General features: G+C 37.5%; 1 protein-coding gene across 5 annotated transcripts in view; it reads left to right on the top strand.

The window, feature by feature from the left end:
• CDK14 (cyclin dependent kinase 14) overlaps positions 1-17,870 on the top strand; it is a 296,113-nt gene that overhangs the window by 146,226 nt on the left and 132,017 nt on the right. For all 5 annotated transcript variants that reach the window (XM_072328324.1, XM_072328329.1, XM_072328328.1 and 2 more), the window contains one exon: positions 2,331-2,454. In XM_072328324.1, coding sequence (XP_072184425.1) covers positions 2,331-2,454 — 124 coding nt within the window. The remainder of the gene's footprint in view (positions 1-2,330; positions 2,455-17,870) is intronic.

The following is a 17,870-nucleotide window of genomic DNA, read 5'->3' as shown; positions in this document are numbered from 1 at the left end:
CTTATGAAGATAGCACAGCTTTGAAGGGAAGCAGAGGTTTCTCTTGCAGAGCTTTCCTTGAATGCAGTAGAGGTTACTTGCCTGAAAGGTGTTTCCTGAGGTATAAGAAGCAATTCTTTCCAATTCATTTGTTCTTGTGGAGTGGGTAACAACTGGAAAGAGAGAGCCTTTTCTGCTGTTCTCTCTTTCTAGGCAGTCCCAAAGGACACACAGTTTGCAGAATACTGCCAGGAGTTATGCTCATATTTTCACTTAAATCTTTTCATGTTTCATAAAACCAAAGTAACACAACACTGACAGGGAAAAGAGAAGACAGCAAAAACTTGGCAAAGTTTACCCTGTAATGACTTTGGGGAGATTTTTCCCCTTCTCTCTTAGGATCTTCATCCAAAGAGGAAACAATTCATGTAGTGTATGGGACTGGGTTAATTGACTTTTGTGAAAGTATCTCACAAGAGCAACATGTCCAGAAGTTTGGAATAAACTCATATTCCAGCGCTGTCCTCAAGAGTGTATGTTTTTTCTGTTTAGCTGCAAAATTGATCTTTTTTTCCTTAGTACAATGTGTCGTGTCAAATCACTTGACTATCTGCATTTAAGCCAAATGTAAGGCCATATTAGTTAATACACTTGAATTATAAAGATCATAATGCTGTAAGATAATGTGACGTTAGACATTATTTTGCGTATTTCAAAGTAGTAGTTGAAGTTTAACACAATTGAGTTAGTATAGCAAAATGGCTATTTACTATATCTTTTATTGAAAAATATATATTTGAAAGTAATTTAATAGAATTTATTTTTTAAGGCTGTAATGAAAGCCATTTCTGCTTCCTGCCCCTAAGATGGATTCTGTGTACTGTGAATTCCAATTTAACCACAATTCTAGAAAGGAATGTGCATGATACTTATGACTTTCCTGCTATTCTTTCTTTTATTTCTGTCTTTTGCTGTTAAGTTTCCTCAGCACATTGTTAGACCCAGCTCTGGCAAGAAGGTGATTGATATGGCTCTTTGCGCCCTGGCTAAATAGCTAAACGTACAGTGTATTGTGTCTGCTCTTGGAGAAAAAAAAAAAAAAAGAAAAAAGAAATGCAATTAAATTCATTTCAACTTCAGTAACATGACATTTCTGTTTCTTTCATGTCAGGCTTTATTCTCTTCTATAATCAGATTTTGTAACCCCTTCTATAATGTCTCCTCACTTCAGCAGTCACTAAATAGGATGCTTGTGTTGCAAGTTAATTAGAGATTCACATGCACTTGGGTTGACTTTTCCTTGAATCTTTGGTGTGGATTGCACAGGAGAGCACATTTCACCAGCCAGTGAGCTGTGGGTCACAAGGTCCATATCCACTCTTGAATATCCCATCTTTTTGGTATTAGACATGCCTGTTCTGTTTCCACATGGAAACCGTATTTCTTTGACTATGTCAGGCAATAGGAATGATCTGTGTAATTTTTCAATAAATTTCAATACATTTTTCAGAGTGCAAAGAAAGCTCCTAGGAAGCAATTCTTCACCCTTTGCATTGACAGAAATCTGCTAGGATAAGATTTACGACCTTTTCCATCAGACACAACTAGAATGCAGGAGAGTGATGGGAGAGAAGATGAAAAGGGGAGGACAAAAGATCTCCGTCTTCCAAGTCTGTATTCACAATTGTAAATTCCAAAAATATACAGCATTAATACTTAGCTCTATGGAAACATTTGTAGAGCATAGTGAAAGAAAAGTGAAGTCATCTTTAGGTTTGCTAAGAATTATTATTTCTTTATGAAATATACCTAAATAACTCCTATAAAAAGCTTTAAAGAGGGAAACCTCCGCTACTTGGAGATTTGCTTGGGTACGCAGGCATTATTGTTATACTATTAATTTCTTTGTTTTAGCTTCAGTGTTCCATCCCCCAGCCTTATCTCCCCATTCCTATCCACCCCATACTGTTGTTTCCTATAATTAGAGAAGATACACATCTGTCTTCAGGCTACCACCTAATCTCTAAGGCCATATGGGTAAATGGAATATAATTATAATTTGGTAGGAACTGAGCCTTCTGCACATGGTTATATTGTTTTTGTTCTGTTTAACGTAGGCAACAAGAATCTACAATATAGCAGGGCTTGGAAAATGGGGTTAGTCCTTGCAAAGTACATACCTTTTAGATTGAAATTTCATGTGTTAAATTGGGGTGGGAATTACACAGTTTGGGAGGAATTCTAACACAATGTTACCACAATATGCAAGCATCCTGCATACTGTGAAGCAATCATCTGTGGTTATATGCAAAATATTAACAGAGGTCATTTTTTGTCCCCCTCTTTTTCAGTTATTTTTATTTCAGTTGCTGCGAGGACTGTCTTACATCCACCAGCGTTACATTTTGCACAGGGACCTGAAACCACAGAATCTTCTGATCAGTGACACGGGGGAGTTAAAGCTGGCAGACTTTGGTAGGCAAGCAGTTAATTACAAGTCTCTTATAATGTTGTAGGAATGTCAGACAGATGGTTCCATTGATTTCTCTTCCCCCCACCCTATTCCTTAGACACACGTTCTTTATTGTAGATAATTGCACATTTTTCTCCTGAGCGAAGAAATTGATTATGGTCAACAAAATGCTTGATTAAAAGGGAGCAAATGAAAAACAAATATATATTCCAGTTCTCACCAGAAAAATAATGCGGGAAGTATTTCAGTTTTTCTTCCTGTGAGACCTCTGAATTAGAATTCCAAACCTTTGAAAAGAGAGATGAAGAAAGAGGGAGCGAGAGTTGAGGAAATACAGGATATGTGAAGAACACAAGCACTTTATGCAAGCAGCTTTAGGGTTGGGGAGATCTGGAAGTAGGATTAACTTTCATAAAATGATGATTGATTGAAAGAGACTGAAGGATACAAGAATATTTATTCTTTCTAAAGATGAAAGGAAACTAAGATCATCTGGACTGCTTTCAGCATCCATTCTTAGTCCCTTCAGGGGAGTATATATATGAAGTAGGAGTATGTATGTGAAGTATAAAGGCATGGGAAATTGTCCACTGAAATATTACCCTTTTTGGCTTTATAAATGTATTTTAAAGTACTTTCTAGTGGCTGCACTGGAGCAGTACTCTTTCTTATGAATATCATTTTGAGTAGAGATGTGGAGCATGACAGTATAATACTTTAGCAATTTTCACAACATGTAGGAACTTCTCTTTTTCCTGTAGGTCAACTTTTCATTTACTGATTCCAGCAGAACTTCTAATGTAAGCTGAAAATGTGACCTATCAGCTTTTTTGAAATGTCTTTTATTTTTATGACTGCTACCCACATCAGGCTTCACATTTCATTCACCAGCAGTAATGAGGAAGCCTTATGTGCTAATTGGCAATTTCACTGTTAATGTAGTCATGTTTTTTGTCTTTTAATTAGTATTACTCCAATTAACATCTCTGTGTGTATTTGCTGTGCTAGAGAAGGGAACAGAGCTTCAGGTAGACACACTCCGTAACTTGATTGGCCTGTAGACTGTGAAGTGATTAAAGCAAGAACACTAGATTTAAAAATAAAATTAAAGAAAAGTCCATTTTTACATATGGTTTTCTGTTACTGTTTCTCAAAACTTGGAAGATGCCAAAAGCTTCTTAAATGCTTAAAAAAAGCTTTCCCACATCTTTTATTCTTAAATTAATGCAATATATGAATTGTGAAGTGTTTTTGATTGTAGTGAAGTATGAATTCGCTCCCTGTTGAAGGTGTCGTGCTGTTTGAAATGGCTAGTTTTTTGTGTCATTTATATCTGCATTACACTGTGCAGTTATCTGAAATTTCCCCAAATATATCTATATTATAAATTCTTTAAGATGTTATTATGATGGTCTTCCAGTTTGGAAGATACTGAGAATTCTGTAGATAACTTTGCAGTCTCTTTTGTTATTTTGAGTACTTCATATGATCATGTGATGCTTTTCCTTTCTTTGCTTTTTCTTTCCCCCTGAAGCTAAATGTCCAATTTGCAGCTTTTTTAAAAAAGAGATAAAGTCAGTTCAAGAAGAATCACTATTGAAAAAAATACCCCTCTCAAAAATAACCTCCTATAGTAAGTTTGTCACTATAATAATAGAATTGTCATCTATCGGATACTGATATAGTCCATCCATTGTAATTTTGCATTCACAATTTGTTTCTCTGGTTATAGTCTCTCTTGAGCTTGAAACCAATGCTAGGCTGGTGAGTAAATGTATATAATGATTATCATCTTGGACTGCAAGGCATTGCTATGTAATGTATAGGTAAAACAGTCCTACCTTGATTAAGTTTGTTGGTTAAATACTAATGCATCTGTAGTATAATGAAGTTCCTCCCAGGCAACTTGTCTGACAAGACGCATCAGAGTTACCAGACTTAGGTCTTCATGTTTTATTGTAATGTTTAGTGAAATCCTTGAAAAGCCTATTAAAAATGAAGAGCAAATCAGATGTTTGAAAAAGTCAGTGGCCTCTGCTGAATTCCACAGTAGCCAGCCCTTTCCTTGGGCAAAGTTCAGTAGCCTCCCTTTTTTTGGTTGCAGGCAGGGAGCCTGCAGACTTTTCAGTCCCATTCTTAAGAAAACAAACAAAAAGCCTTTCACTGGCACTTCTAAGCAATTTGTTGGAAATGTGAACTGATCAGTGCAGTGCCCAGCTCAGATGCACAACTGACTATTCTCTGGGTGTGCTGGCTGTTGTGGCCAGCAAAACAGAAGAAAGGCTGGGATGTTTGTTCTCATTGTCTGCTTTCACCCCATTGTAGTAGGAAATAGAACTCTCTTTTTTCCTCAGTGCAGCTCTAGGCCAAATGTGCCTTTCAGTGACACCAAAGGCAAAACTTTCTCAGCTTTGTATTGACAGGAATTAAAGGTTGACAGTTGTGCATAAGTTACTATGAAATGAAGAATAGAAACGTAGAAGGTAAAGACAGAAAGAAATAACCAGTAGTAGGTGTACAAATGTATAAAAATGTGGCGAGGTTTTTTTTTTCCTTCTTGTAGTTTGTCTTGACCTAACCGAAACATCTGTGTAATCTACTCTTATATACTGAGAGGGGATTATATGTCTCTGTTTTTTTTTCAAGCTGTATTTTCTTTCGTGGCTGATGACCTTGTAAAATTGAAAACCAGATGGGTTGAATTTCTCTTCTGAGAACTGAGTTGAAAAATTAGAAGTGATGGGGTTGAAGTCTGAAGGGTTGTGACCCCTCTCACTGGAAGCACGAGAAATGAGAGCACACACGTGTGCGCACACAGGCATGCATGTGTGCATTTACTTATTGAAACACTGCACTGCCACAGCCCATCTTTCTCCTTCCCAGGATCAGACTCTTCTTAAATGAGATGTAAAACAGAGGCTTGCTTCTCTTTACGTTTTTCTCCCACAACTGCCTAATTCACGATAATGTGCTTGGAGAGGAAGTTGGTTTAGATTATGCTTTTGATTAATTACATGAGAAGCAGTATGGAAATTAGAGAAATGAATGCTTTGTTTTTAAATGCACTCGAGGCAGAAGAGAACCTATCACAAAATCAGTTTCTGTCAGAGATAGCATTGACTTTGCCAGCACAATAATTATGAAATCCTAGAGCAAAAGCCTTTTTGTCTCTAAGGATAAGACCTTTATATTTTGGTTTCATAAGTTTACAAAAAACTAACAGCTTGACTGAAGGTTTTTAATTTGGAGTGAGGCTTATTTAGTCTCCTCAGCATAGGATATCAAATACTTAAAAGTAGGCTGTAGTAGATCATAGTTCTTGAATAAACAAGGTAAAAGAAAGGCTATTCATGCCTGCCAGTGAATTGCGTTGCAGCTGAAGTGGAATCTTTGAGCAACCGTGGGCATGTGTTTTTCTACAGCACAGCTCCCAGACATTGACACTCGGCTGTGTGGGAGTGCCTTTGTTCGGCTGAGCGGCAGCCTGCTTTGCTATTCGTGTGTTATAGCTGCTATGAAATGAACATTTATGAGAAGACAGCAGCAAAATGAAAAGGGATAACACAACACAGAGACCTTATCAAATTAAAAATTTATGAGGTATAAAAAATGGCTTTTCTTGAGAAGATATAATAGGGAAGACTACTACCTGAATAATTACTGCTCTGAAAAATAGTCCTTGAATTTCCTGCATTCTTTTTTCCATCTAATTAAAATTCCAGAGGAAATTAAAGTGTATTAGGAGTTTTTGTTATGAAATGATTGAATAAATGTGAGAATTATTTTTGATTCTGTAGTGTAAATTTGTCTCTATTTTTATTTATTTCCTCCCTGCACGCGTCTCTCTTGACTAGAAATAAAGTATTGTAAACCTTTAATGATTAACACCTTAATCAATTACAAACCTAAATGAATAGATACTGGTTTTTGTTGCTATTTACTACACAGAAAGGCTGCACGGCTGTTGCTCCACTTTAACTTTTCTGTACACTGCTTACAGATGTGTTTGTTTGGCCTTTGGATGTGTATTGACTTAGAAAAAAATTATCTTTGAGCTTCTGTTTAGGAAAGTCATTGAGGAGCTTTGAAAGCAAAGTGTGTTTCTAGGACAAATGCATTTATGTTAACTTTAAAGTGTCAAGTAACTGTACAACAGTGGACAGGAGTGTGAGCTCAAAGACTGAACACTAAGAAAATGTCGTTTTGAAAAGTTATTTGTGATCAGATGATTAATAATCTAAGCAAAACAGCTAAGGATATGTGTTTTGTATTCATACTGAAAAATCATTCAAGAATTCTTTGCTTTATTTGTATATGAAGCACACATTATAAGCAGTACAATGTGTTATTTCAGTGATCCCTTTTTCAGTGTCAGACCTCTGAAAGATATATACCAAAGACTAGAGGAGCAAATACAGAACAAACCCTGCCAGGCATATTATCTTGTGCTCTGCATGAAGGTGCTTCTGAGTGATACTCATGCAGAAGGGTCTGAGGGGTTGAAGGGGCTTAGATGGCAGCAGCTCTGCATTCTGTGAGAAGATTAAGGCAACTAGGAGGTAGATGGGTTCAGGTGATCTAGAAGGCAACAGACTGCTGAGGAGTCAAAGGTAAGGGACTGGAGGAAAATAAGTAAGAGAAGAAATAAGTGTTTGTGGAACATGTTGGCCCTTTCATAAGTGGGGCTGCAGACTCACAAAGGGATGCAGTGCTCAATGACTTCCTTGTCTTGGTCTTCAGAAATAAAATTTCACAGTCCTTTGTTTTCTGAAACAGGGTTCAGGGAGGAAATAAATCAGTGGAAGAGAATTGAGTCAGGGATCTTCTTAAAAGTCTTGACCCATGGATGTTCATGGGACCAGACAGAAGGCATCTGGAGGGTACTGGCAAGGATGACTGATGTTATCATGAGGGTTTTTTCTATCATCTTTTTTCTATCAAAATTGTGTTGGCTAGGCTAGGTCCCTAGTAACTGGGGAAAGGTGAACATTGTCTTCATTTTCAGAAAGAGCTAGAAGAAAGGTCTGGGGCTGATCAATCCCCATCCTTGTAAAAGCAATGAAGCAAGTCCTCCTGCACACAATATCATTTAAGTATTGTTTACAATAATCTAAATCAAGATTGGCTAATCAGTTATGTTTGCATCCATGTAATCATACTTAAGAAACTGCAGCTCAAAGTCTTTAAATAGCATACAGCACTCCGTGAGGAGGTGGGAAGTGAATCCCACCATCCAGGTAGCACTTCTCAGGAAGGATTTGCCCCCCCTGTGTCTTACTGGTCTTACTGTCTATCCCAAAATTTCAACTAACTGCCTAATATTGTGATTCTTCTAAGGATAACGCAGACCTTTCATCTGATCGTAGTATGATTTATCTTACAAATTGTTAGAATAATTTTGTGCTTTCTGGCTTGGAAGCATACAGTTATTACCAGAAGTTATCACATGAAAGATTTACAGAGCTTTTAGGGGCAGGCATGACATGTCACCTACTGATACATGAAAAAACTCCTCAGGGCATGAGCATATACTTGGCTTGCATGTGAGGCAGTCATGGCACCTCAGGCTATGAAAGAAACTGGCCAAATTATTAGGGTCCTTTTCCTGCTTTATCTGTGAGTTGATCAGCCTGCTGCTAGGAGTTGTAGTTCAGGGACTTGCTCATTGGTGAAACTTCCCTGCAGCCATCTTTCCCATTTGTCTTTTCTGTTCAGCCTGCATTATAGGTGAATTGCACAATGTGTGCAATAGGTCTGCATGGTCTGCATTTTGGATTGTGCTATTTCAAATATGAATATGTCCTGTGTGGTCACATATTTTAATTGGGGTGCCATTCTAGTTAACATAAACACTGACTTTCTCCCTGTGCCATGGCTGCAAGACAGTGTAAGGCTGAGACTGTGCAGGCACCTATGCAAACAGAAGTAAAAAACACTGTTTCAAATCATGAAACAGAAACTCCAGAAGGATCTGTTAGCTAGAATATAGCTTACAGGGATAAGAACACTTGCTGACTGATTCGTTAATATTATTGTTGTTGTTTTTTAATTATATTTTTAAAAGTTTGAATAGAAATTGTCCCGTCACTCACTTCTCTGCCCCGATTTTTCAATATTTTAGCCCTTTAAACAAGCTGTGGTAATGTCCTAGAGAGTTCTAATGCTACAAGATGAGTTAGAATATCAGGAACTTGGTGTTTTAATGCTTTGGGACTTGTTCATGCAGTCAGAGTTGCCCTTTCTTTCTTGTCTGTGGGCTTTGGAGAGATGACACAAGAATCTTCATGGAAATTTCTTTGCTTTATTCTTCCTGAATAACATGGACACCAAAGGTTTTTTGTTTCAGCTTTTTGTTGTCTTCTGAGTTCTCCTTAGATGAGTAAGGAGTGAGTATTAATGAGAACTGCTGGTGATAGGTAGACAGACTGGGTGATCATGTAGGTCTTTTCCAACCTTGGTGATTCTGTGATTCTATGAAGGTGCAATGGAGGTCTGCATTTTGGTGGAAGTCATACTTCAAGCTTTTTTTTGATATAGAACCATGTGATGTAATAAAGTATCAAATAGGCATGATTAAGTCTTGCATCCTTTTAGATATATAGTACAATTAATAATAGATAGATGGGGCAAAGAAGCTTAAGGTTTGTAATAAAAATAATTTCACTCAATGGAGTTGCAATTTTAAGCTGCAGCTGAGTATTAAAGAACATGTTTTCATGAAGTTCCGTACAGATTTTACTACGAGGTGCATGCTGGAGATCTATCACAGGGGAAAAAGCTATTGATGTATAGTTTGTTTATCATTAAAATGATTAAAGCTATTTTGATAACTTGAATAAAAAAAATCTTTTCCACAGAAAGAATCCCATAAGCAATCACCGTATAAACTACCACATACATTCATGTGAAAGGCTGGACAGCATAAAAGATTGCATGGATATCTGTTATGTTGTTCTGCGTAATGGTCCACAGAGTATCAATTATGGAAGATTATGGTAAAAGGCATTGTCATTGTGCCTGAAATGATGATACTTCTGGGCTCAAGGCCTGAAGCAGCAGGACAGACTCTGTGCATTTGGCCTGGCCTAACTCTGACTGCACACTACCAAATCAGTGAAAAAGTACCCTTGTAACCCCCATTGCTTTCTACATCTAGAGGAAGGAAGCCAAAAGCTCAAGAGCTGAGCTTGTTCCCTCTTGGAGGAAGGATTAAAGTTGTAGGTTGCAGAAGCTATGACTGTGATATACCCAGAGACTCCTGTCAAGTGTTAATTGCTTCCCTAGGATGTCCTTCCACACCAGATATTATCAACTAACAGAACAACTGACCGATGGCGGTGGCTAGCCAGAGCCACCCCTTTCCCCCTCCCCAAAGCAAGGCCTTCCTGTGCAGCTTGTGTGACCTTCTCATGTTTTCTCCAGAAGAGGCTTGTGGTAAGGAGCAAGAAGAGATGTGTAGGTGGCAGGAAGTCTCAAGCAGCAGAAGTGCAGAGGGGTGGATTTGCTTTCTGATATTTGGGCTGATTAATTCTTTTGTGCATTGTTTTTGTGAGATGAAGATGGCAGAGAATTTGTAGCCTAATACCATTCTGGTGCCTCTTGCTTCTCATGCATATTTAGTTTGTTATTTCCTATTGTGGACCTCAGTCTCATTTGTTTGATTGATCTGATGACTTTATTGAGGAGTCAGATGTATCTAATTTTAAAATTGCCATTGTAGAGCTGATGCAGGAAGAGTATTTTATGGACAGAAATAGGGTTTGCTAGCCTATGGAGAACTAATAGATTTGACACAGGATTGATTCAGCCACACACTGAATTTGTGTCCATGTCAGTCTCCACTGACTGTTTTTTAACAGTTGAAAAAAAAGTTCTTGGATAATATCCATCTTTTCTTCCATAGTAGTGAGTAGATTTCATAACTTGAGTTCTTCCCACTGAGAAACACCGTGTAGAATTAGTAGATACTAAGATACTAAGATACTATGGAATAAAATAATAATTTGTTTTTAAACCAATAAGGAACTGGAGATTGGCTTGAGTCACTAAATGAGTCCCCTGTTAAAAGCATCTCAGATTACTTATTGTTCAATCCAGTTTCTCATTGTTCAATCCAGTTTCTCATTGTTAGAAGTTAGAGATATATTGAGCCTTTAAGTAGGAGGAAAGCATCTTAATTATCCATTAAGGGCAATAAAGGAAGTTGGTTATGACACCGTTAAAACAACTGTGATAAAAATTCTGTTAGGGAGTTTTGTGCTTAGGAAGAATGTGGTCTTTAGATGTCATCTGCAATGCAGTTGGCTCAGTTCTGACTGTGACCCTGCATTATTACTGCGGCAGTTATTACCACAAGAGAAGCCCATCCATCTACAGGAATCTGTAGATGTATTTAGAATCTGGACAGTAAAGAATTTTTTTTTTTTCATCATAAAATAAGCCTTACTTTGTCATGTGACCATTCGTGTCTACACATCTTGCTGCTTCTCTAGTCTTAGTCTGTAGCCTTGTAAATAGTGTGGCTATAAACTTCTGTGTTTAAAGCACCAAACTTTCTTAAAAACATAGTTTCTCCTCCTTTCTCAACCTAGAAAACAAAAGAGAAACACCTTGGCATTTTGTGTTGCCAGTCTGGTTTCTGAAGTTTAATATGTCACACGATATTTTCAGACACGCTGAGCAGCTGCAGCCAGGCTAACTTCAGTCTAAATGGAGCTTCCTGTGCCTCAGTCCATGGGGATATTTGAGGAGTAGTTGTCTCCTGCCTGAAAAATGGCAAGCTGCTTTTGTCAGTGCAGCTGTATGTGAATGCCGGCTGTGCACCTGGTAAAGCTTTTGAATACAGGCATCCTGGTTTGGTCCAGCGATGCTTACCCCTTAGGACTTATTGGTCTGATCATGGTTTTGTTTATTGCTTCCTTGTTTGGGAGAACATATTACATAATAAAGGGAGAAAACTACACCAAATTTTAAAATCATTTAAATTTCTTTGATGTGTTGTTAATTATGCAGATTTATTTTACACAAGAAATAATTGGCTGTGTGGAAATGAAAGGGTAAGTGAAAAGGGTGTGGCTTCAGGAAGAAAGAATTTATCATCACTCAGAACAAAAATATTGATATGGAAAGGAAAGATTAACGTGAAAGGAGAATGGCAGTTCATTAAGAGAAATGTGCTGTTTAACATGATATGAAATAATGCCGCGATTCAGATAGCATTTTAAGGATGTGCTGGCTCTGTAATTTATGCCATGATTTCTTTTGTCCCAGTTGTTTTAAGTCCTTGTGTTACTGCAATACATTCACATTTTATCTATTAATTTTTAATAATTAATGCAAGTTTTTTTCATTCTTTCTGAAATGTTGGCTGTATTTATATTTCTTCAGTTGCATGATTCCTATTCATGTATTGAGAAGAGAATTTCCCTGGCAGCCCAGGGGATTTTTTCTTTTTTTTTTTTTTTTTTTTTTTTTTTTTTTTTTTTTTTTTTTTTTTTTTTTCTGTGGCCATTGAAAATAAGGGAGAAGGAGATGTTCAGGTGTCATCTCTTTTATCCCAACCCCTACTTATGAACATATGTTTCTACAAATGATAGAACACCCCTCCTATGAGGACAGGTTGAAAGAGCTGGGGCTGTTCAGCCTGGAGAAGAAAAGGCTCTGGGGAGACCTGAGGGCGACCTTACAGTATCTAGAGGGGAGCTACAGGAAAGAAGGGGACAGACTCTTTAGCAGGTTCCCAGGTGAGAAAATGAGGGGAAATGGCTTCAAGCTTCAAGAGGGGAGATTTAAGTTGGATATAAGGAAAAGGTCCTTTACAGTTGCTCCAAAAGTAATGTCTCCTATTTATTTTCCTGGCAGCTACAACAGATACAAAGAGCACAATAACACTACTGGATAGAGAAAATTCTCAGCTACAAAACACTGTTTTTTAATGTATTCACAATTATTAGCTATGTGTTTTCACCAGCCATGAACAAGAGTCTGCATGCCTTGCTGTATGCTATGCTATGCTGACAATGGTAAGGCACTGGCAGAGGTTGCCCAGAGACGTGGTGGATGCCCTGTCCCTGGAGACTTTCAAGGTGAGACTGGATTAGGCCCTGGGCAACCTGCTTTAGCTGTAGGTGTCCCTGTTCATCACAGGAGAGTTGGACTTGATGACCTTTAAAGGTCCCTTCCAACTCTAAGGATTCGATGATGCTCAAATTCTTCTTATTTCATCATTTTAAAGTCACTTCTTAGTAATTTTTTTATTTTTTATTTTTATTCACTCTTGTGGCTATATTTGGTTTTAACACTATTTCATTGTAATGGTGTTTAAGTTACTAACTTTAGTGGGTAGATTTGATTATAGAGGCAGGTACTGACTCTGATGCACTAGAAGAAAATATCTTTATTGTGTTGATACTATAATAAATGATGCTAAGTTCTCAAATTATCAAGCAAGGTGGAAATTCAATTCAGCTTTAAACTACAGATCTTAAGAAAGATCTATAGATCTTAGGAAGAACTCAAAAATAAATAATAATAAAAAACACTGTCTTACTGAAATGTACTTTATAAACATGAAATTCTAATTTACCTTCTGGAAACTGACAGTCCTTTGCTCAGGATGGTGCTCAGGATTATAACCATGCAGGTTGCAGGATGTGATGCTGAATGGATTATCAAAATAAGATGTTCTCACCTGTGTACCTCTGATTTGTTCATACATGCAAACTTGTAATAAGAAATGGTTTAAAGAAAATATCGAATGTTGCGAAGTTCCTAATAACGTGGCAGTGGTGTTTTGCCCATGTGAAAATACAATTAGAGGCACTTTTCTTGCAATGTAGAAGTAGTTTTCATCAAGCACTGCATGGAGAAGCACAGTAATAGTCTGAAAGAACAGAGAAGAGAATGCTTTGGATTCAGTACTAACATTTTCATTTTTCAATAAAGGGATTTGCAATTCCACTGGCTTAGTAAGGTTACAACTGTGTAACAGAATAGATTTGGTCGTAAGAGCTCCTATTTTGCCTTGCTGGCAGTGGCATTTCAGTATCACTTTCTAGAAAGATGCCACGTGAGGAGCATTTGCTTTCTGACTACCTCTTTCCAGAATTACATTGTAGAATCCACAGCTTTAATGCATTTCTAATGTAAATTTTTTTAAAATGAAATTGCCTGTTTTCATTTCTTCTTTCTCTGTGACAAAATTGTATTATGAACTGATTAGGTGGCTCTGCAGGAATACAGATGCATGACTACTGATGTAAAGTCAAATCATCATTTAGACTTAAGCATATTGGAATGTCTCTCACAAAACTTTCCTTGTAAGATTTGTGATTCAGCTAATTCAAGATGACATCGACATTAAATGAGTTTTGAGGAGCAATTCAATTGAACAGATGCATCTGAGGCTCCAGAGATCACTGTCATAATATGTTGCTGCATTATAACACAGAAGCAGCTGTACTTACATAGGTTTTCTTAATGGTCTCACACTTTAAGGCAAAGTGAAAATAATGTTAAAATTTAGTGAAATCTTTAGGTCTCCTATAGTTATTTTCTTCTTCAAATAGGATAGACTTCTGTTTACATTTTGTTAGCTTTGTATCAATGCTTGTACTGTATTGTCCTGATCTTTTCAGATCATTTTTCTCTGACTTAATCCAGTAGAGAAAGATGTGTTTTAAGGTTCTGCAGGCATTATCTAGCATGAGAATGTATGTACTGATGTGGTAGTGCATGCAAAATGTACCAGATTTCTTCCACAGAAAAGCCATGACAATGTTTTAAGAAAATATGTAAGTTTAAGAGAATCACGTATTGCGGGAATACCAAGTATTAGCTGAGTATCTTTGTTATCTATGAACAGTCTGGCATGGGTCCTGGAAGCAGCCTGGGTTAAACTTCCCCATTGCTACAGAACCATTTGTGCCAGCAGTGGCTCAGATGCCAGGTCTGTGAGGTGGAACCAGTACAGCTGTGTCCTGCAGCAGGGATGTGCAGGGGGCTCTTAGCTGAAAGCGCAGGCACATCAAACTTAATGGCACTGGGTGTGCAGGAGCCAGGCTCTGCTGGATCTGTTAGTTGCAGAATGGGGCCATTTATACGCGCATAGGCCAGGACTTGCACGTTGTAAGAAATGGTGTTTCAGTGCCCACACTGAGATTCACAAGTTTCACTTTTGTGTATAATGCCAAATGGTATTATCAGTGTTGGATTTACAAATAGAAATAATTGTTAGATCTGATTTTCAGGTGTGATTATTGTTCATAGATTGTATTAACATTGTCCAACACTTGCTTTTTCATGTAGCCTTGCTCTTGTTAAATTAGCCTAAACTAAGTCCTGGGATCTTCCCTATTTGTAAATAAATTTACAGATACTTTAATAAGCTTCTTAACCCGACCATTATCTTCATCAAAATTCTCTGGGTGTTTTACCTCTGAATTAGAAATGATGGATCGGAAAAATGGTATTGTCTCACTCCATGCAGCAACATTCTAATAGACACCAAAGTATCTTAGCCTTTGAGCTGAGTTCCTGCAGCCCCAGATTGGTTGCACTGAGCTGTGGTCCTCATTGATGGAAAAAGTCAGGATTGGTGCTGTATGGTCACTTCAGAAACAAAATTACCTGAGTGTAAACAACTGAGTTTAGATATCTGCATATAAAACCCATGGTGAAACTTAGCTTTTGTGTTTCTCTGTGGTTGTTGGTGAGTCACTACACTAGCAACGAAACATGCTTATTTAACAGTTCTTCAGCTGTCAGATTTAATGAAACATTGTGGTGGAAGGTTTTAAATGGTACTGCTGTCATGTATCGAAAGAGTTTGAGTCTGGTGTGTGTTCAGTCCCCTTAGCACCTGAACAAAGGGGAAGGCAGTTTGTCTACATGACATTTTTCTGCAAATATAAGTCTTAAACAGCTCTGAGAAAGGTTATTTATTTCCTTGCCAGTATGTCCTATTTAGCCTGTCTCATGCAATATGTCAAGTACCTACTGCATTTTATTGAATGATAAATTATCAAGATAGCAGTTGATAAAGCTTGATTCATTTTTACTTGGTCCCACGATGGAATAACCCAAATTGGCTCTGTAGTCATGCTTTTAGTTGGCCAGATGGGGAGCACAGTCAATTGTTAACACAAGTAGCATTGCAGTAAGATGTTGATTTCTACGGTCATTGCTTGATGGGCTATTACACTACACCAGATTGCACATGCAGAGGTTTATCTTTGTCTCTTCAGAGCAGTTTTTCCCTCATGGTCTGAATCACTTTACATTTTCTTTTCTGAGTTCCTTTGGTTTATTAGGGAAAAAGTCTGATGATAGGGAAACAAGAACATTACTCCTCAAAACTGCATGAAAGTAGTTGTAATCGGTGTTGTCTTCAGCAAGAGCTTGATTCATAAGTCTTAAAACTCCATGTAGTTTTGTGTTGTTTTTTTTTAACGTTCCTATATTCTGAACTCAAACTGTTTAGTACGGTGCTCGTTGAGTCATAGCTGCTTTCCAGATTCCTATTTTCTCAGGGAATTTTGAAACATTCTCAAATGTATTACCTCTCATTTTCAACTGAGAATTATTTTCTGTTTGTTTGCCCTTTCTAGAACTTCCTCCCTGTTCTTTGCAGATCCTCCCAATGTAAAACCGTCTGTTCAGGCATTGTTAACTCTTTGCTTCAAACCTAATAACTGTGGAATGAGCAATACTGACTTCTTCACTTGCGGCCTTATTAGCAAAGCAGTGTGTTCATGCTGGGATGTTGTTAAGAGGAAAGGTAATCATTTTCATGTAGAATGTTTTGTGACAGAAGAAAATGAGGATCATTAAGCAAAGATCCAGAATGTGAATAGCAAGATATGAAACAGTGAACAGTTAAAATATCATAGGCATGTATCTCATGTTCCTAATGAATCCAGGTCTTTTCATTAATGCAGAAGTTATCTTTGATGTGAAATTGCTTGCTGTCCTTGAATTTTGTGAGCTGTCACGGCTGCGTGTATATTTACAGTGTTGGCAGTGTTAGTGTGGATTTCTTTTCTTTTTCTTTTTATCCTGCCCACACCGTTATTTTTCAGCTTCTAGATTGGAGAGGCAGTTTGAACACCCTTATGCTGACCCAGAAAATCATGGGAATATATATAATTTCACTATGTCAAAAATGGAACGTGTATTCTTTCGCATTTCTGTGCCACCTATTTTTTTGATTGGAACGGAATTGTTTGTGTGTTCCTTTCTGCTAATGGAGAATGAATGAGTTTGGCAGTCATTGTATGTGTTCAGCGTCAGCAGACTTTTTCAATATGTATCAGGAAGTTTTTAAAGGATTTTAAAGCAGAGAAATAAACAGCTTTATAGTTAGGATGGTTTTCAGTCACATTATTCACAAAGGTCTTTAATATATCGAACATGTCCTTATCCCTTAACTAGGGTCTTGTGGATGGCTTTGGAGGTAGATGAAAGAGCTGATGCTGAGTTGTTTAAAAAAAGTGCTTTCCACGAAGGGTAAATTCTTGTTTCTTGTTAGCAGGAAAAAATACTTCTGCATCTTCCCTTCATCCAACTTGTGTTTGTCACATTGATGGTGGAGACTGTTACACAGACCAAAATAATTATCACCTACATGGGGACTGTCTGAAGGCATACATGAGATAAGATTTGCAGGGAGAAATAATCTTTTATTAGAACAAGTGATAGTGTGGGGAAACCCAGGCTGTCAGGCACACATGCCTTTTGCTTGACTTATTGCTGTCTGTCTTGTGAAGGTTGACTCATGCTCTCTGCTTGGGAAGGCTAGTCATTGTCCAAGTGCATTTAGGGAATATTAACCAGGGAACCTAATTAGGCTCTCTCTAGTAGTGGGTGACTTTTGTAAATGAATATCACTACCATGAACTGGTGGCTGCATTAGGACTAAGGCAAAGGATATTGTAGGTAATTTATCATAGTTGAAAGAAATTTAGCTCAGATAAGCTACAGATAAGGGACAGATGAGTTCTGTTCAGCAGAGGGACCTTCAGGCTGCAGTACTTGCCAAGAACTGAATTCTGGGGTGGAGAGCCGAGTGCCTTGTTGAAACAGTGTCAGTTTCCACTCATTTTACTTCTGTTTTGCTGTCATTTGGGTATTCACTGAATAAATATGTCTCTGTTTGTAAATAAGTAACAATAAATAGCTTAAGCAAAGTTGACAACTCATGATCTTCAATAGATTACCTTAATAATATTTTAATATTGTTACTGAACAATGGTAATAAACCATTTACATTAAAGTAGTTGGAAAAAAAAAAAAAAAAAAAAAAAAAAGAACAGGAATCGAAGAAGGGAAGCATGAAAGAATATGAATCAAGGATAAGCAACACTGAAAGAGAAAAAAAACATTCTTTTCTTTTCGTCTGCAGCATGCCTTACTAAAGCCT

Source organism: Excalfactoria chinensis, chromosome 2, assembly GCF_039878825.1.
Source record: "Excalfactoria chinensis isolate bCotChi1 chromosome 2, bCotChi1.hap2, whole genome shotgun sequence".
NCBI classification, from domain to species: Eukaryota; Metazoa; Chordata; class Aves; order Galliformes; family Phasianidae; genus Excalfactoria; species Excalfactoria chinensis.
The sequence above is the reverse complement of the archived record's forward strand: the minus strand, read 5'-3'. Positions and strand labels throughout refer to the sequence as shown.